This window comes from Sinohyriopsis cumingii, chromosome 17, assembly GCF_028554795.1.
Source record: "Sinohyriopsis cumingii isolate HCF-2022 chromosome 17, ASM2855479v2, whole genome shotgun sequence".
Classification (NCBI taxonomy): domain Eukaryota; kingdom Metazoa; phylum Mollusca; class Bivalvia; order Unionida; family Unionidae; genus Sinohyriopsis; species Sinohyriopsis cumingii.
In genome coordinates, this window is record NC_142977.1 from 120,958,335 (window position 1) to 120,974,189 (window position 15,855).

The 15,855-nt window shown below is 34.3% G+C and overlaps 1 protein-coding gene across 3 annotated transcripts in view; it reads left to right on the forward strand.

The window, feature by feature from the left end:
• LOC149779773 (replication protein A 70 kDa DNA-binding subunit-like) overlaps positions 1-15,855 on the forward strand; it is a 110,600-nt gene that overhangs the window by 87,876 nt on the left and 6,869 nt on the right. For 2 of the 3 annotated variants that reach the window (XM_089940633.1, XM_089940635.1), the window contains exons 14-17: positions 1,782-1,909; positions 5,570-5,683; positions 9,727-9,834; positions 13,621-13,707. In XM_089940633.1, the coding sequence (XP_089796759.1) occupies positions 1,782-1,909; positions 5,570-5,683; positions 9,727-9,834; positions 13,621-13,707 (437 nt within the window). The remainder of the gene's footprint in view (positions 1-1,781; positions 1,910-5,569; positions 5,684-9,726; positions 9,835-13,620; positions 13,708-15,855) is intronic. The other variant, XM_089940634.1, reaches the window with a different exon arrangement.

Genomic DNA, 15,855 nt, shown 5'->3' on the forward strand with positions numbered 1-15,855 from the left:
ACATAAGACTGACTATTAAAGTAAGGAAGACATAATGACTGACTATTAAAGCAAGCAAGACATAAGACTGGCTATTAAAGCAAGCAAGACATGATGACTGACTTATTAAGAAAGCAAAACTAAATGACTGACTGTTGAAGCAAGCAAGACATGAAACTGACTATTTAAGCATGCGAGACATGAGACTAACTATTAATGCAAACAATACATTAGGCTGAGTAATAAAGCAAGCAAGACATAAGATTGACTATTAAAGCAAGGAAGAAATAAGATTGACTATTAAAGCAAGCAATACAAGGCTGACTATTAAGGCAAGCAAGACATAAGAGTGACTATTAAAGCATTTAAGACATAAGATTGACTATTAAAGCAAGCAAGACATAAGACTGAATATTAAAGCATGCAAGACATAAGACTATTTAAGCAAGGAAGACATAAGACTGACTATCAAAGCAAACAAGACAGTAGATTGACTATTAAAGCAAGCAAGACATAAGACTATTAAATCATGCATGACATAAGACTGACTATTACAAAAATGAAGACATGAGACTGACTAATAAAGGAAGCAAGACATAATGACTTACTATTAAAGAAAGCAAGACATGAGACTGACTATTAAAGCAGACAGTTCATAAGGCTGACTAATAAAGCAAGTAAGACATAATGACTATTAAGGGAAGAAAGACTTAGTGACTGACTATCAAAGCAAGCAAGAAACAAATAATGACTGACTAATAAAGGAAGCAAGACATAATGACTTACTATTAAAGAAAGCAAGATATGAGACTGACTAATAAAGGAAGCAAGATATTAGGACTGACTATTACAGCAAGCAAGACATCATAAATGACTATTATTGCAACCAAGACATAATGTTGCACTATTAAAGCAAGTAAGACATAAAGACTGACTATTAAAGCAAGCAAAACATAATGACTATTAAAGGAAGAAAGACTTAGTGACTGACTATTAAAGCAAGTAAGACATAAAGACTGGCTATCAAAGCAAGCAAGACATGAGACTGAATAGTAAAGCAAGCAACAAATAAAGACTGACTATTAAAGCATGCAAGACATAAAGACTAACTGTTAAAGCAAGCAAGTCCTATTTCTGATTATTAATGCATGCAAGACATAGGGATAACTTTTTGTGTGTTACTGAATAGGGCTGACCGTTACAGCGAGTAAAACATAGGCCTAACTGTTACAGCAAGCGAAACATAGGCCTAACTGTTACAGCAAGCAGAACGTAGGCCTAACTGTTATAGCAAGCAGAACATAGGCCTAACTGTTATAGCAAACAACACATAGGCCTAACTACCTCTATGTTATACTAATATATAGGGTTGACCTCTTACACCAAGCAAACCATAGGGCTAGCTGTTACACCAAGCAAACCATAGGGCTAGCTGTTACACCAAGCAAACCATAGGGCTAGCTGTTACACCAAGCAAACCATAGGGCTAGCTGTTACAGCAAAGAAGACTTATGGCTACCTGTTCCAGCAAGCTGGAAACTACTTCTTTCCTGTTATAGCAAGCAATGCATAGGGCACACTGTTTAAGCAAGCAAGCAGGACAAAGGGCTTACATAGTCAGTCCAACTAATCATCCTGCTAAATTCATGAGCTTCATTCATTGTAGCATCACTATAGATTTGTGTAGACCTTTTGTGACCCAATATTTTTCATGTCTTTGTGTCTGCAGAATGGAGACTGGTTAATTTTCTTACAATTAGATTCTAGTTCTAATGTTTTCTTTCTCTGTTTTGAAAAATGAGGAGGTCAAACCAATTGGAAGTTCCTCAGTCAAGTGAAGTCTGAGAAGCTGGGTCAGGGAGACAAAGCTGACTACTTTACCAGCAAGGGAACAGTCGTCTTCCTCCATAAAGATAAATGCATGTATCAGGTAATATATTGCATGGTAATTGGTTCACGCAAACTTTTGTATACTTTAATTTCCTTGTTTTTATGTCATATGGCTTATTAGGGGTTTTAAGCTGACATCTATTAAAAATAAAGCGATCCTAGATCGGTCACTGTGAGAAGATCATTGACTGTTTTGGACTGTTTATCTTGGTTACATTCATTGGTGTCACTTTTTCACAAGGGTAATTTTCGTGGCAGTCAGATGTTAAAATGCTTTAAGTTTGTGAAAGTGACATATTTATACTTTGTAGTTTAATTTGCAGGCCAGATGTAGTGTTGTATTTAATCATACATACATACAGAGATCTCGGAAACACTTAATTACACGTATTTGGATGCCAATTTTTGATCTGGGATGCAGAAAATCACTTAGGCGGGAGTCCTCCATACGCATGTAATAGGTGTACGGCAAAATTCAAAGACTTGCCAGTCCTGCTTCAGCCACCTGCTTTGTGGGAAAATGTGTTGATCAGTTAGCTGTGCTGATATTTACAATGACATAATTCTGTGACTGAAAGACCCCTTGATGTACATGCATGCTGTCATTATAAGAGTACATAAAAAAGAACATGTTGTAATAGCTGGGTGGCAAGATCAAAGGCTTTGACTGGCGGTTGGTTGGGAAAATGTACTGATGTTTACAGTGATTGAATTCAGAGTCAGAAAGACCCAGAGATGTACATGCGGTTATTTATAAAAGTACATCAAATAAACAACTTTAGCTTTTGTTATTGTGTTCATTTCCGAATGTATCGGAATACATAGTGCACGTGACCTGAGAATCAAGACATGTTGGGTCTTAGACAAAATGACATTCGTAAATTTGGATAAATATTTTGGGGTTAAACGGCAAACTTGCGAACATTGTAACGAGATTCAGAAGAGTCCTAAAGCTGCTGGAATTGATAGTTCAGATAGGACAGTAGCTAAGTGTCAGAAAGTGTGTGATGCCTAGCTTAGTGTTTGGAATAAGTCCTTACTTGGATTGACAAAATTCAGTATCACTCTGATGGATGAACAAGAGCTATTTAAGAGGTATGTTGACTGACCATACTTTGTTTTTAAAAATTCCCCTTGCCTTAGCCCGGTTAGTTCTAGTGTTGTAGCAAAATGTATTCATCAGGACATAAGTAGCTAGGCCTAGTTTTGATACCAATTACGTTGACAAACAAACTCTTGCCCATTCACAAGCATGTTTTGATAGCTGATTGACCATTAGCCCTTTTCCGAGTAAGGTAGCAACTATCAATTTCCTGCATGCTATTCTTTGATGATAAAACATACAAACTTGTGTTTTAAGATCAGAATCGGTGATCTGGATATATATTAACTTCCTCTTATACAATATTTCATCATAAAATTAGTTTGAAACTGTAAGTGAACCAATAGGCTTAACGGGAAATAATGGCAGACTCCGCCTAGTCTGGGATGTACCAGTTTATTAGGTTGTCTGTTTTCTTAAATCATCGGGCAAATATATTCAGAAAAAATATATGAATCATTGGAACCAAAGCCTAGGTATTATTTTTTTAAAGATATAACTTTAAAATGCAAATTATATAGGTCAGAAACATATGGGACAGTTCTATGTTGTGGAATTCGCAAGATGCGCTTTAAGGTCTAAGCTGTTTTCTGACTTGACACGTATGTGTGAAAATATGGGTAAAAAACACCAAATCAGATAATATTTATTTGCCTAAAATTACTACAAGTACATATACAAATAAATAAACCATAAATTTGCAATCTTCTCAATGGACTGTTGTAATGAATCTATATTGTAGTGGATGATTACATTACGAAAGTTAGATACACTCACGTCTGTAAGGAACTGCAACATTTGATGGTTGGACTCCTATTGTTACCAAAAATGGGAGTCCTGGACTCCTAGTTTTAAAATCCTTGCGAGATATCTGTACATACATGCATACATACACACACACACACACATACATACATATGTACATACATACATACATACATACATACATACATACACACACATACATACACACACATACACACATACATACATACATACATACATACATACATAGATACTTTGCTTACATGTGTTCATGTCCTTATATGTTTTATAACTATTTAATGTATATAATGATTTCTTGTCTAACTTGCATTACTAGTTTATAACAGTTACATTTCAAATCAAATACACAATATACTACACTTATTAATTAGATGCTGTGCCACATACATCATTTGTTGGATGTTCTTTTAAAAAAAGCCCTGTTTTGAAGATGACATATTTTTGCATTTCCGATGCTTTCCATACAGGAAATCATACTGATGAAATTGAAGCAGGAAGTATAATTTTAATGCAGAGGTCTGAAATGACCATCATTTTAATTTCATAAATATTATTCTGTATTCATTAACTTCACTTTAATGTTCCTATTATTCTTATGTAGCAATGAAAATAACTGAATGTACAGTGCGACCCTGCCATAACGTGCCCCACGATAGCACAAATTTGGATATAACACGGTTGTGGGGTGGCTCCCAAAATTTTTTTTATTCATTCGCACATGAAAAAATATATTTTGAACCAGGTACGTGAAATAGTGTATAAAAATTTTATTATCTTTTTGGGGAAGAGATTGCATATGAATTCGAATATAATATGATCATGGCGTGGTTCCTGAAATTTGAAATACATGTACGTGTATTTTTCTCATACTGGGAAATTTTTTTTTTTTTAAGTATGAAAAATAGTGTTTAATACATCTATTATCATTTTGAATATGAGTTGCAGATGAATATTAAATATAATACGATCCTGGCGTCACTTCTGAAATTTAACAATTTCACGGGGTTCTTGAAGTGTTATGTGAAAATAAACTTTATCAGAAATGTTACTTATTACTGGTCCATGAGTAAAGCCAGTAAGTCATCTTTGTGATTGTCTTCAATTAATTCTGTTTACAATCATTGCTCAAACAATAACCAACATGTGTTTCTTCTTTAACTGCAAGCCCCGATGGTACGATATCAGACGGCAAGTAAACGGTGCTAATACTCTGTTCATGCTGTATATTAGACGTTGAATTCAGACACAATGATCTGGGAAAAAATTATTGAAGATTGTAAATATGTGTGCAATTTTCAATGGAATTACATGCCTTATGGATGAATTGCATGCCACGATGGCACGATAGTAAACGATGTTGATACCCTATTCATCATGTACATTAGACATGAATACACGTATATGTGTCAATGAGCTGTTCTCTGAAAAAAGTAAAATACTGTAAAACCCCGCATTGATGCGACTTCGATATTAACGTGATCCAATTTTTGGACCCCAATTATTGCATTATAGTGGGGTTCCACTGTATTCTCTTTTGAAGTCAGTCATGCTTACTTATTACATTGTGTTCTTGGAACAGCTGTACTATATCCACCTAGATTACGTAAAGTTCACACCAGTTTATGTTTCATTTCTTGGGATACTTATAAATAACTGCTGTATTATATTTTCATTGAAAATGTTGAATTTAGGTGCTCTGTGACTGCTAAATCTTGAAAATATTTTTTGTACAAACTTCGGAGGAGAAAAACCTCAGAGGAGAAAATCTGAATGCATATATTATACCATTTTAAAAGCATGACTTCATTGCAGGCCTGTCCAACAGAGACATGTAACAAAAAAGTTATTGACCAGGGCAACGGGATGTTCAGGTGTGAGAAATGCAATAGAGAGTTTCCTGATTTCAAGTGGAGGATGATACTTTCAGTAAGCTAAGATTATAACATTACAGAGGCTGTATGTCAAAGACAGGAGTACTGAAAAAGTTGTCAGTGGTACTTATTCTTTGTCCAAAATTTGGAGGGAGCATATGGTGTTAACATGTCCATCCATTTGTCTGTCTGCCTAGTTTTGCATTTAAGTCACTGCAGTGGGCATTCATATTAATGAATGTAAAATAAACCCTGCACATTACATGTGACTAATTTAGGCAGAAGTCACAGTGGCAAAGTGATTAGCATGCTGAACTTGCAAATGAAAGGATGTGGGTTATAATCCAACACTCATATTAGCCCAGTTTAGCTACCATGGTGAGTCCTTGGTCAAGGAATTTGACTCCGATTATTTTGGCACTAAATAACCTACCATATCTACTCACATTTAAGCTGAATAATATAGGACAAAATAAAGGCTGGGAAGAAGGTGGCTCAGCTTATCAATGGGCCAAGGTCTAAACTTGAAAGTTTTTAAGATTTTTTGACTACCATAATGGCTGTAAATTTTGGGACATGAAAAAATAATTTTTTTCCTTGTCCTAAGATGTATATGCATGTGAGAAAAAAAATACATTCTCTGTGAACACTAAACTATTATAAAGTACCATGATTGATTTTGTTATTATTTTGCATGTGCATAATTTCTGATTTCTTCAACACAAAATTAAATAAATAAAGGTAAATAAAGACTTCATAATTCAAGGGGCTGGTTGGAGTTTACCCAGGAGACCAGGCTGTACTATAATGTACAGTACTTACACAGTGCAAAGCCTTGTGTATTCCAATCTTATTAGATGCAGATTTTGCTTTATTCATTTTTTTTGACCAAATCACATTCTTCCAGATAATACTTCAGCTTGTTGGTAATAGCTGTTTCATTTACATTGATCCACATGTTCACAGGTTACTCTTTTTCAGTGATGTAAGCAATGCTACAAATTGAGGAAAGGTACACACATTCAATTGTGCAAGGCACAACTAGCATAACCGTTACATGTTCATGAAAGAAGGGTAATAATAAATGCTAAAATCCTGAATAAAGATCAATTAAGATCATCATCAATCTATTTTGCTTTTGTGTTTTGGCTGAACAAAATCATGATTTTCCACAGAATGGAAAGCTGGATGTTTCGGCATCTTCTCTGATTATAATTGGCAGATTTTTGTTTTGTTTTCCGAATCAATACATGCCACTTAATCATTAAAACCCTGAAACTGACTTGTGTTAATTGGGAATTTTGACAGGAACTATACCAGTACTTTGATGCCTTTCAGTCTGTAATATTAGTGTGATTACCGTAATTTAGTAAATCAGGGGTGTAAGATCAACTGCAACTCAGTTTTTATGGTGTTAGCATAATTTTTTAACCATTACTTCTGAAACTTCATTATTGTATTTTGGATTTATCATTAAAGTTTAGTGCAGTGATGCTTATGATTCAAATGCAAGGGATGTACTTCATTTAGCGGAATATACTTCATTCAATGCTTGTTCAAAACTACAATGTACATACGGTGGCTCCATTATGTAAATACGCTCATTAGCCTAATTGCGACTGTTGAATTAAACCCTGTTGTTGTTCATTGTTGTCATACTGGGATAATATTTTAATGAGTTAGGTATTTACAATTTCAAGGTAAAATAAAAATTTAATTACTGTTAAAAAAAAAGTCTAATACAATAACACATAAACAATGATGAAGTCAAAGGTAGAGGTAGTATTACAACACCGCTTAATTCTTGTCATTGTGTGATCAAGTTATACACAGATCTGAATTAGGCAAAAACAATAAAAAAAACTGAAAATTAAATAAAGTTGTTACTTTTCAAACAAATTTATACCATTTCTGTGTAATAATCATACATGCCAACCCGGAGAGTTATACAGGTAATTATTCCTAATGTAAGTTTGCCTAAATAAATGCATTTAGAACTTAAGGCATGCATCTTGTGATGTCGTCTCAGACTTTTGGGTCGGCTTATATGCAGGTCATGGACATATTTAGTGTTTATACCTATTCAGTTTGGCGGGTTAGCATATATGCAAATGGGTTTTTATGCAAGTATATGGTACTTATGTTGCTGTACCATAAATCACCAAATTAAACCAAAACTAATCCCTCCACTGATTGCTGATTCTTAATACAGTAGCTAAACATAACATAGCTTCTTGTAGTACCATTATGTTTCCTGCATGTCATTATGTGTGACTAATTTAAGCAGAAGTCACAGTGGCAAAGTGATTAGCATGCTGATCTCAAAAATGAAAGGACTGGATTTAAATCCTTCACTCATATTAGCTCAGTTCTTGGTGTGTCCTTGGTCAATGAATTTGACTCCGATTATTTCGGCACCAAAAAACCTACTTGTGTTGCTGTACCATAAATCATCAATGAAAATCAAATCTAATCCCTCCACTAATTGCTGATTGTTAATACAGTAGCTAAACATAACACAGCTTCTTGTGACACCATATTGATTGCTACTTGGGGCAAAATTTAACTCTGTAACCTGTTCATCTTCGTTAGCCAAGGTTTCAATAACCCTATCTACACCTTGACATAACAAGTAGACATTTCTGTGCTTCGGCTCAGTGAATTTCAGTGGATGTGGTGGCAAGCTACCACATCAAATGAAAATTAAGTTGTTCAAATTTGAACACTGTTCCTATGTGATCGAGACAAGGGAAGCACAAAATTTGAATAGACTGATAAATAACCAATTTTCTGTTGCTGGTCTGTGTTTGAACAAATACCTTTCACTCAAATACATCTAATGGCTTTCGTCTGATACATAGTCATACTTTTGATGTTAAACTTACAATGTATCCTTTTTATGTCAATTGCCCCCACCATTTTTGTCTGATGTACATTGCATTACGCTATTGCTTAGTTGGCATTACATACAAAGGGAGGCAACTCATGAAATCTAATAGATGTTGCTTGGACAAAGCACCATTAAAGCTGTTTGATCTGCCAAGGTGTAGATAGGGTTATTGGAACTTTGGCTAGCGAAGATGTAACCTGTTTGATCATACAGATATCATTGTATGCAAATTTCTTTCATATTATGAAGTATACACACATACAATGTTCAATCCAGGGATAATTACAATCCTTTCTATAGATATGTTGGTCAATTTTTAATTATAAATTTCATGTACATGTACTTGAATTTCTAAATCTAAAATTCATAAGAGTTTGTGCATTTAGCTGAATGTTCAAGACCTTTTATTTGACCATGTTCTAACATTTTTGGGGGATGCCTTTATTCACAATATGGGTTAGATTCGGACAAATTATGACTCTCTGATCTGTTATAATACATATATATATATATATATATATATATATATATATATATATATATATATATATATATATATATATGTATGTATTTAGAATCAATCGTTATAAAGCAGAAGATGTTTAATTGTGCAATGATCATTGAAAGATTTGGGTTAAAGTTTTAACATTTTTGAAGCTAAGACAAATCTGTGATACCATCTCTTTCTCCTTGCCAGTGTGTCATAGCCAGTCATAGAACATTTGCATTAAGGTTTTGGTTAAAATTTACTTTTTTTCCTAAACTACTTGATTGATTTTGTTTATTCTTGTTAAGCCAAGACATTTTGCAACATACTGTTCAAACCTTGGTGCCATGGTCTAGTGGTTTTTACAGTGTTACTTTGATTGTGGATTTGTATATTTTACAGACTTTTTAAATTTTGTTACCATTATTTTTTTTATTTTACATACAATTTGCGAACTTATAACTTCTTTACCTTTGTATGTTATAATAATACATTTTTACATTTATTGGAAGACTTCTTTTAGACCCCCCCCCGATATATAATGCACTTTTTGCAACCAAATGAGGTTAAGAAATGTACCTAAATATGTTGCAGCAAGTTTAAATTTAAAAGGAAAATGGCAGTTAGCATGTTAATTTATTGCATTTCAAAATTTGCAACTTGTACTGGTCTTGAGAAAAGTAGTTTTTACCGCCCCGAAATGTGTCATTTTCATCTTCAGGTCAATCTGGCTGATTTCTCTGACAATCAGTGGGTTACTTGTTTCCAAGATTCTGCTGAAATGCTCCTGGGAAAAACAGCTGCTGAACTGGGGCACCTCAGGGAGTCTGTAAGTAAAATTGTGTCAGCCATAGAGCAGGGTATTGCTAAGCAAACATCATGTTAATTGTCTGTAATATGCATCAAGATTATGTCATTACTTGAATCCTTATATTTAGCTTTGGACCAGAACATTTCAGCTTATGGGATGGGGTATTGTTTGTCATCCATCTGTCTGTTAGCACAAGTTTGCTATCATTGCTGTCCTAAATTACTTTTAGGATTGCCACAAAACTTCACAAACACATTTATCTCAAAGTATAGTTTTTCTTGAATGAAAATATCGCTAGGATATCCAATATGGCAGGCACAGAAACTCTTATTATTGGTACTTCTCCAGAATAGATGGTCATACTAGCAAGGCGTTTTTACTAAAAGACTTCTTATGGCTAGCTGGTCCCAAATGAAAATGGTACCAGTATGACATCAAATATGGTCACTATGAAAATCTTGTTATTGCTACTCCTCCTCAGCAGATAGTCTTGTTGACATCGGGTTTTCACACAAGGTCTTCTTATGATGTATAATTGGTCCTTACTGAAAATTGTTCTGCATGGGCATCCAGTATGGCCACCACAGTGGCCATATTGAAATTTTTTTCACTACTTCTACTGAAAGGCTTCTTATAATATCTAGTTAATGCTAGACAGAAAATGATGCCATTTGGATATCCAAGATTACCACCATGGCAGTCATCTTGAAAATACTCCTCATGAACACAGTCAAATCAACGTGGGATTTTCATTAGAAGACTTGTGATGTCTAACTTCTAGCTGGTCCTAAATGAAGATGTTTCCACTTTGGCAACTGACATGTCAACCCAAGCTGCCATGTTTAAAATCATGTTGGTTATAAATGAGAATTGTGCTAAATTTTAATGGTACTCCACCTGAAGTAATGATTGTATCAGCATGGGGTTTTGACAGGATGTTTCTTGTGTTGTCCATTTGGTCGAATATTTTGCCAGTCTGATCTCCAATCTCCAGTAGCAATCTTAAACATTTTATTGCAATTCCTAGATGAAAAGTCATAGCATCATTGGATTTTCATCAGAAATCTTTTTATGCTGGTATTAAATGAAATTGGTGTTGGTCTTACATCCACTATGGCCACCATGGCAGCCATCTTGAAAATCTTTATACTGCTATTCCTCCTAAATTGAAAGTCATATCAACATAAGTTTTCTCCTCAAGACTAATTGTGATATCTAGTTGGTCCTGAATGAAAATTATGCTAATTGGACCTCAGACTTTGAAATCTTGTCACAAACATTCCTGAGTATATGGTCATATCAACACAGAGATTCACCAAAAGTCTTCTAATCAGATATATTTTGTCCTAAATGAAAATGGAGTAGATCATATAGACAATATAGTTACCACTGTTTTTAATTGGAAAATCTTATTGCTCAGTGAATATTAGAGATGGTTACAAGAGTCAGTGACCGTTCTGGTGGCTTGTGGTTAGAGCATCTGCCTCGTTGCTCAGCATAAAGAGGTTAGTGTTAGGACTGGTCGGCCTGATCTTAGGATAATGTGGCAGGGTGGGACATCATGCTACATGTCTGTGGTATGATGCCTCAGTGCTGGACATCACTATAAACTGCCACACTGCAGACATCGTTGTGACAGTCAAGAATTCCTTGATTTGGATCAGACATGAAATTTAGGCAATTGTCATTAAGATCTTGAACACAGTGTTTAAACTTTTATCATATTCTCTGATCGGCAATAGCCATGCATATTATTGGCATGATTTTGCATCTGATTGGCTGAGCTTGTTCATATTCCTGATCCCGTTTTGATCAGACTTGAAATATGGGCAAGTACCGTCAAGATCTCTAACAAGTTAGATGATGAGTGAGATCCATGGATATTAATGGGGTGATCTTGCAATTGATTGGCCGAGTTTGCTTGCACTCAAGCAGCTCTATTTCTGATCAGATTTTCGTCAAATTCTTTAGATGGCATCTTCGTAAGCCAAGGTTATGATATGTTAGCTTAGCTACACCTTGGCAGATCATTCAGATATTTCACTGCTTTGGGTCTGTTAATTTCATTGGATGCATCCAATCAAAATCAAGTTGTTCAAATTAGACCACTGTTCCTCCATGATTGAGACAAGGGGTGTACACAACTGAAATGGACTAATAAATAAGCTATTATTCACTGCCCAGTCCATGTTTGTGCAAATACATACTTTTCTTCAAAATACACCTGTAATGGTTGCTTTCTGGTATATACAACTACAAACCAGAAAGAAGCCATTACAGGTGTAATTGAGGGAATGGATGCATTTGTGCAAACATGCATACTTTCAATATTAAATTTGAACAGTATCCTTTTTTTAAATCGATTGCTTCCATAATTTTCATCAGATGTACAGTGAGTCACTGTTACATGCTGTTGGTTAGTTGGCATTACATACCAAGGGAGGAAACTATTGAAATCCAACAGATGTTACTAGAGCTAAGAACTTAAATATCTAATAAATCCACCAACATATCAGAACTTTGCCTTACAAAGATGTTGAGGTGGTATTAGGATTCTGGATGAGATAATCATATGCAAGAGCAGTACATATTTATGAGTTATCTGATTAGTTGAGCTTGTTGCCACTCATGAGACTTATTTTGATCTGATTGATGAGGCCATAGACAAAACTATAACCTTCTACATAAATGCCTTTTAAAATAATAAACCAAGAAAGCATCACCATTTATGGTTATTTACCCCCTTGATGCCCCAAAATTACAACAGATCATTTATTAGACCTTCTGAATGTATGACATTGCTATGGTTGATTCAGTAAACCTAACAATCTCAGGACAATCAGGGACATACCAAAGTAACTTAAGACATGATCACAAATGCGGATACATACAGTTACAAAGACATGCACTGCCTAATCTGCAAGTTTGTGCCTGAGACCAGATTGTTCCGAAGTTCAGCTACAGAGTTAGTACTACTATAAATCAAAAGTTAGGATGTAAGATAGAAATGTATTATAGCAGCTGACATGAAAATCTGTCATCTGATGTTCTGGTGAAATGGATGATTTTCAGGAAGAAATGAATGACCATCAGAGTCACATTCACAGTGAAATCAGTACAATACAATACTAGCCAACCATCACAAACTCGACTGACCTTGAATCAAGTCCTTTGACAAACTACCGATTAAGTCTAACCTGGGATAGACTGGATAAAGCAATAACATATAAGGAATGATTCATAATTCTGCAGCTAAAAACTCATGGGTAATTTGGTCTAGATGAAAATATGTAACCTTCCCAATGTAGTCTTGTCAAAATTTTCAGCCAGGTATCAGTTTATGAATTGTTCATAAATCTTCATGGTAATTTTTCCCCATGTAAATATTTGTTTATTATTTACATCACTCAAAATCATTCTTATGACCCATGTAAATATTGCTTTGATTTTTACATCCTGCTTCATTATTTGCTTTTTGATGCTGTTTTTATTTGAATTTTTTTCCATTATTTGACTCTGTTTTTGTTGATTTCCAGTCATTCAGTCATTTAAATAGTTCAGGTTTTCTGTAGGCTTTTGTGTTACGTGTTTTGGTTTTGTTAAATTTTTAACTTAACCATGAGCTTGAGTTTTTTCTGCTCATACCAGATTGTATATCTCTCTCTCTCTCTCTCTCTCTCTCTCTCTCTCTCTCTCTCTCTATATATATATATATATATATATATATATATATATATATATATATTAGATGCTGTCTTTAAAAAGATATATTATCCAACTTAATATTTTATCTTTTTGTTTCAGAATGAAGCTGCTTTTGACCAAGTATTCCAGGATGCCCTGTTTAAATCTTTTATCGTCAACCTTAGGGCAAAGGTGGAGACATACAATGTAAGTTTGAGTAATCTCTCTCTCTCTACATACACATGTACATGCCATGATACATTATGTATTAACTTAGTCCCCATATCATGAAAAACACAGCCATGATACATTATGTATTAACATAGTCTCTGTATCATGAAAAACACAGCCATGAAAATATATGTATCCAGTAAGAAGACATGGCAAGATGAAACTTTTCAGTACTATTATTTTTCAGACAGACAAAAATGTAGAATTTATAGACTGGTTCAACTTTTCAAATTTTACTCTCATCCATCAGGTTTTTTCAATACAAAATATATGCTAAACTGTTTATGGAGGAAAAAGAAAAAAATAATAGTAAATTGCGATGTCAAAATAAAAATAATCATATTGAGATCTTTGTATTGTGATACACATTGTTTTGCAAACCTAGTAATTATACATAGCTCTTATGTGTCCAATAATACCATCATGGTGGGAAAGCTGTTTCATGATGCACATCATATTGAAACTTTTGTATTGTTATAAATATTATTGGTACCTCTTTATGATGATGCATATCATATTAGAACCTCTGTATCATAATACACCACTCTCTCGATAACTCACACCCTGATAACTCACGAACCCACTTATAACACAGTATCAGGCATGGATCCCATTTTTTAAACCCAAAAATACCAAAGAAAAATTATCCCTATTTGTTGAACTTGAAGAAAATCATGATCAAAATTGGTAACGGAAACTCTGATGTATCGCTCGTTTTATCGTTGAAAACGGTAGATAGGACCTGGAAATTTTGATCAACATTATGAAATATCAAATTTATAAATAACTCATCTAATCTTTTACATTTTCTTTCCAAATGACATTCCTAGTACACCGCAATTAATGATATGTAAGGAAAGTTCGATCAATGAAAATGTCACGCCAAATTAAGGCAGTACTTTATTAAATAAATACAAATTAAATAATTTTTTTATCAATTGAAAGTTGTGTTCTAATTCCATCTTTTAGTTCCTTATAAGTGTAATCATCATAAATGCAATGTGTCCTCTTGTAATTAAACGTAAAATACATCAATCAACCGTAACAGCTATGTCCGCGAGCATTTCTCTGAGAACCTAATTAAGTGCCAACTGTGTTATGATAACTTAATTGGGGAGGTATTTGTTGTATTGTTGCACTGAATTAAAAGCTGGCCTCCTTTATATTATCACATTATGTGTTTTGAATAAAAAAGGAGGTGGAATAAAAGAAAAGTTAAAAGGCACAAAAATCGGACTAACTTAAAATTGAGTGGCCTTGGTCGTATGTCAGGTGAACTCACTTCATTTGATCAAGCGAACACTGTAATAAACATTATTGTGTATGTAACAGAAACTACCTTAAATTAACTATCATAACTGTGATCAAAGATAACAAGGCAGCAAAGCGAAAAGGATACTTCGTAAAATAAAGAGCTTGATTTCACAGATACGAACCCTTGTGGGCAAGCGAGTTTCAGAGAATTCTTGAACTGGCTTTTTGAGATATCCTCAGGGATGATAAGAAATTTCATTATTACTTCCAATGAAGTCACGACATTAACATTGTTCTAATTGAACAATAAAAAATTGAATTTCAACTTAGACATGTCATGAAATAAATGTCACGTGTTTTTGAAAAAAAAGGATTCTTGTTTGGTGGTGTATCAACAATTAGTCTAGTTCCCAAATTGTGGTCTAACGATTTGGCAAGATAATATTAAATACCACTATGGGAACCAGACTCATCAAGAAAACAAAAAGCAGTGATGTAATACAGATTTTTTGCGCACACGTGATGGTTCTTCAAACCAGTTGAAATGATCTTTCATATGTTGGATATTTTGAGAAAACAAAAATGTTATTTAAACAGAATGATGAACAACTTCATTAGAAAAAGTGCATTATTAAAAATTATTATTGACGTGATTGTAAAATGAGGATTCAGTCATTAAACAGCCCAGTTCCTTAATACCGCACACCCCCTCCTGCGTTTATCTCGATGTCAAAGTGATTTTTTCAATTTTTGGAGGTCCCTCGGTAACTCGCACCTCGCTTATAGTGTGGTCTATGTTTGTGGACCCCAATGTGTGCGAGTTATCGAGGGAGAGGTGTACAAGGTTATACTTGTCAGATTGCAATTTAT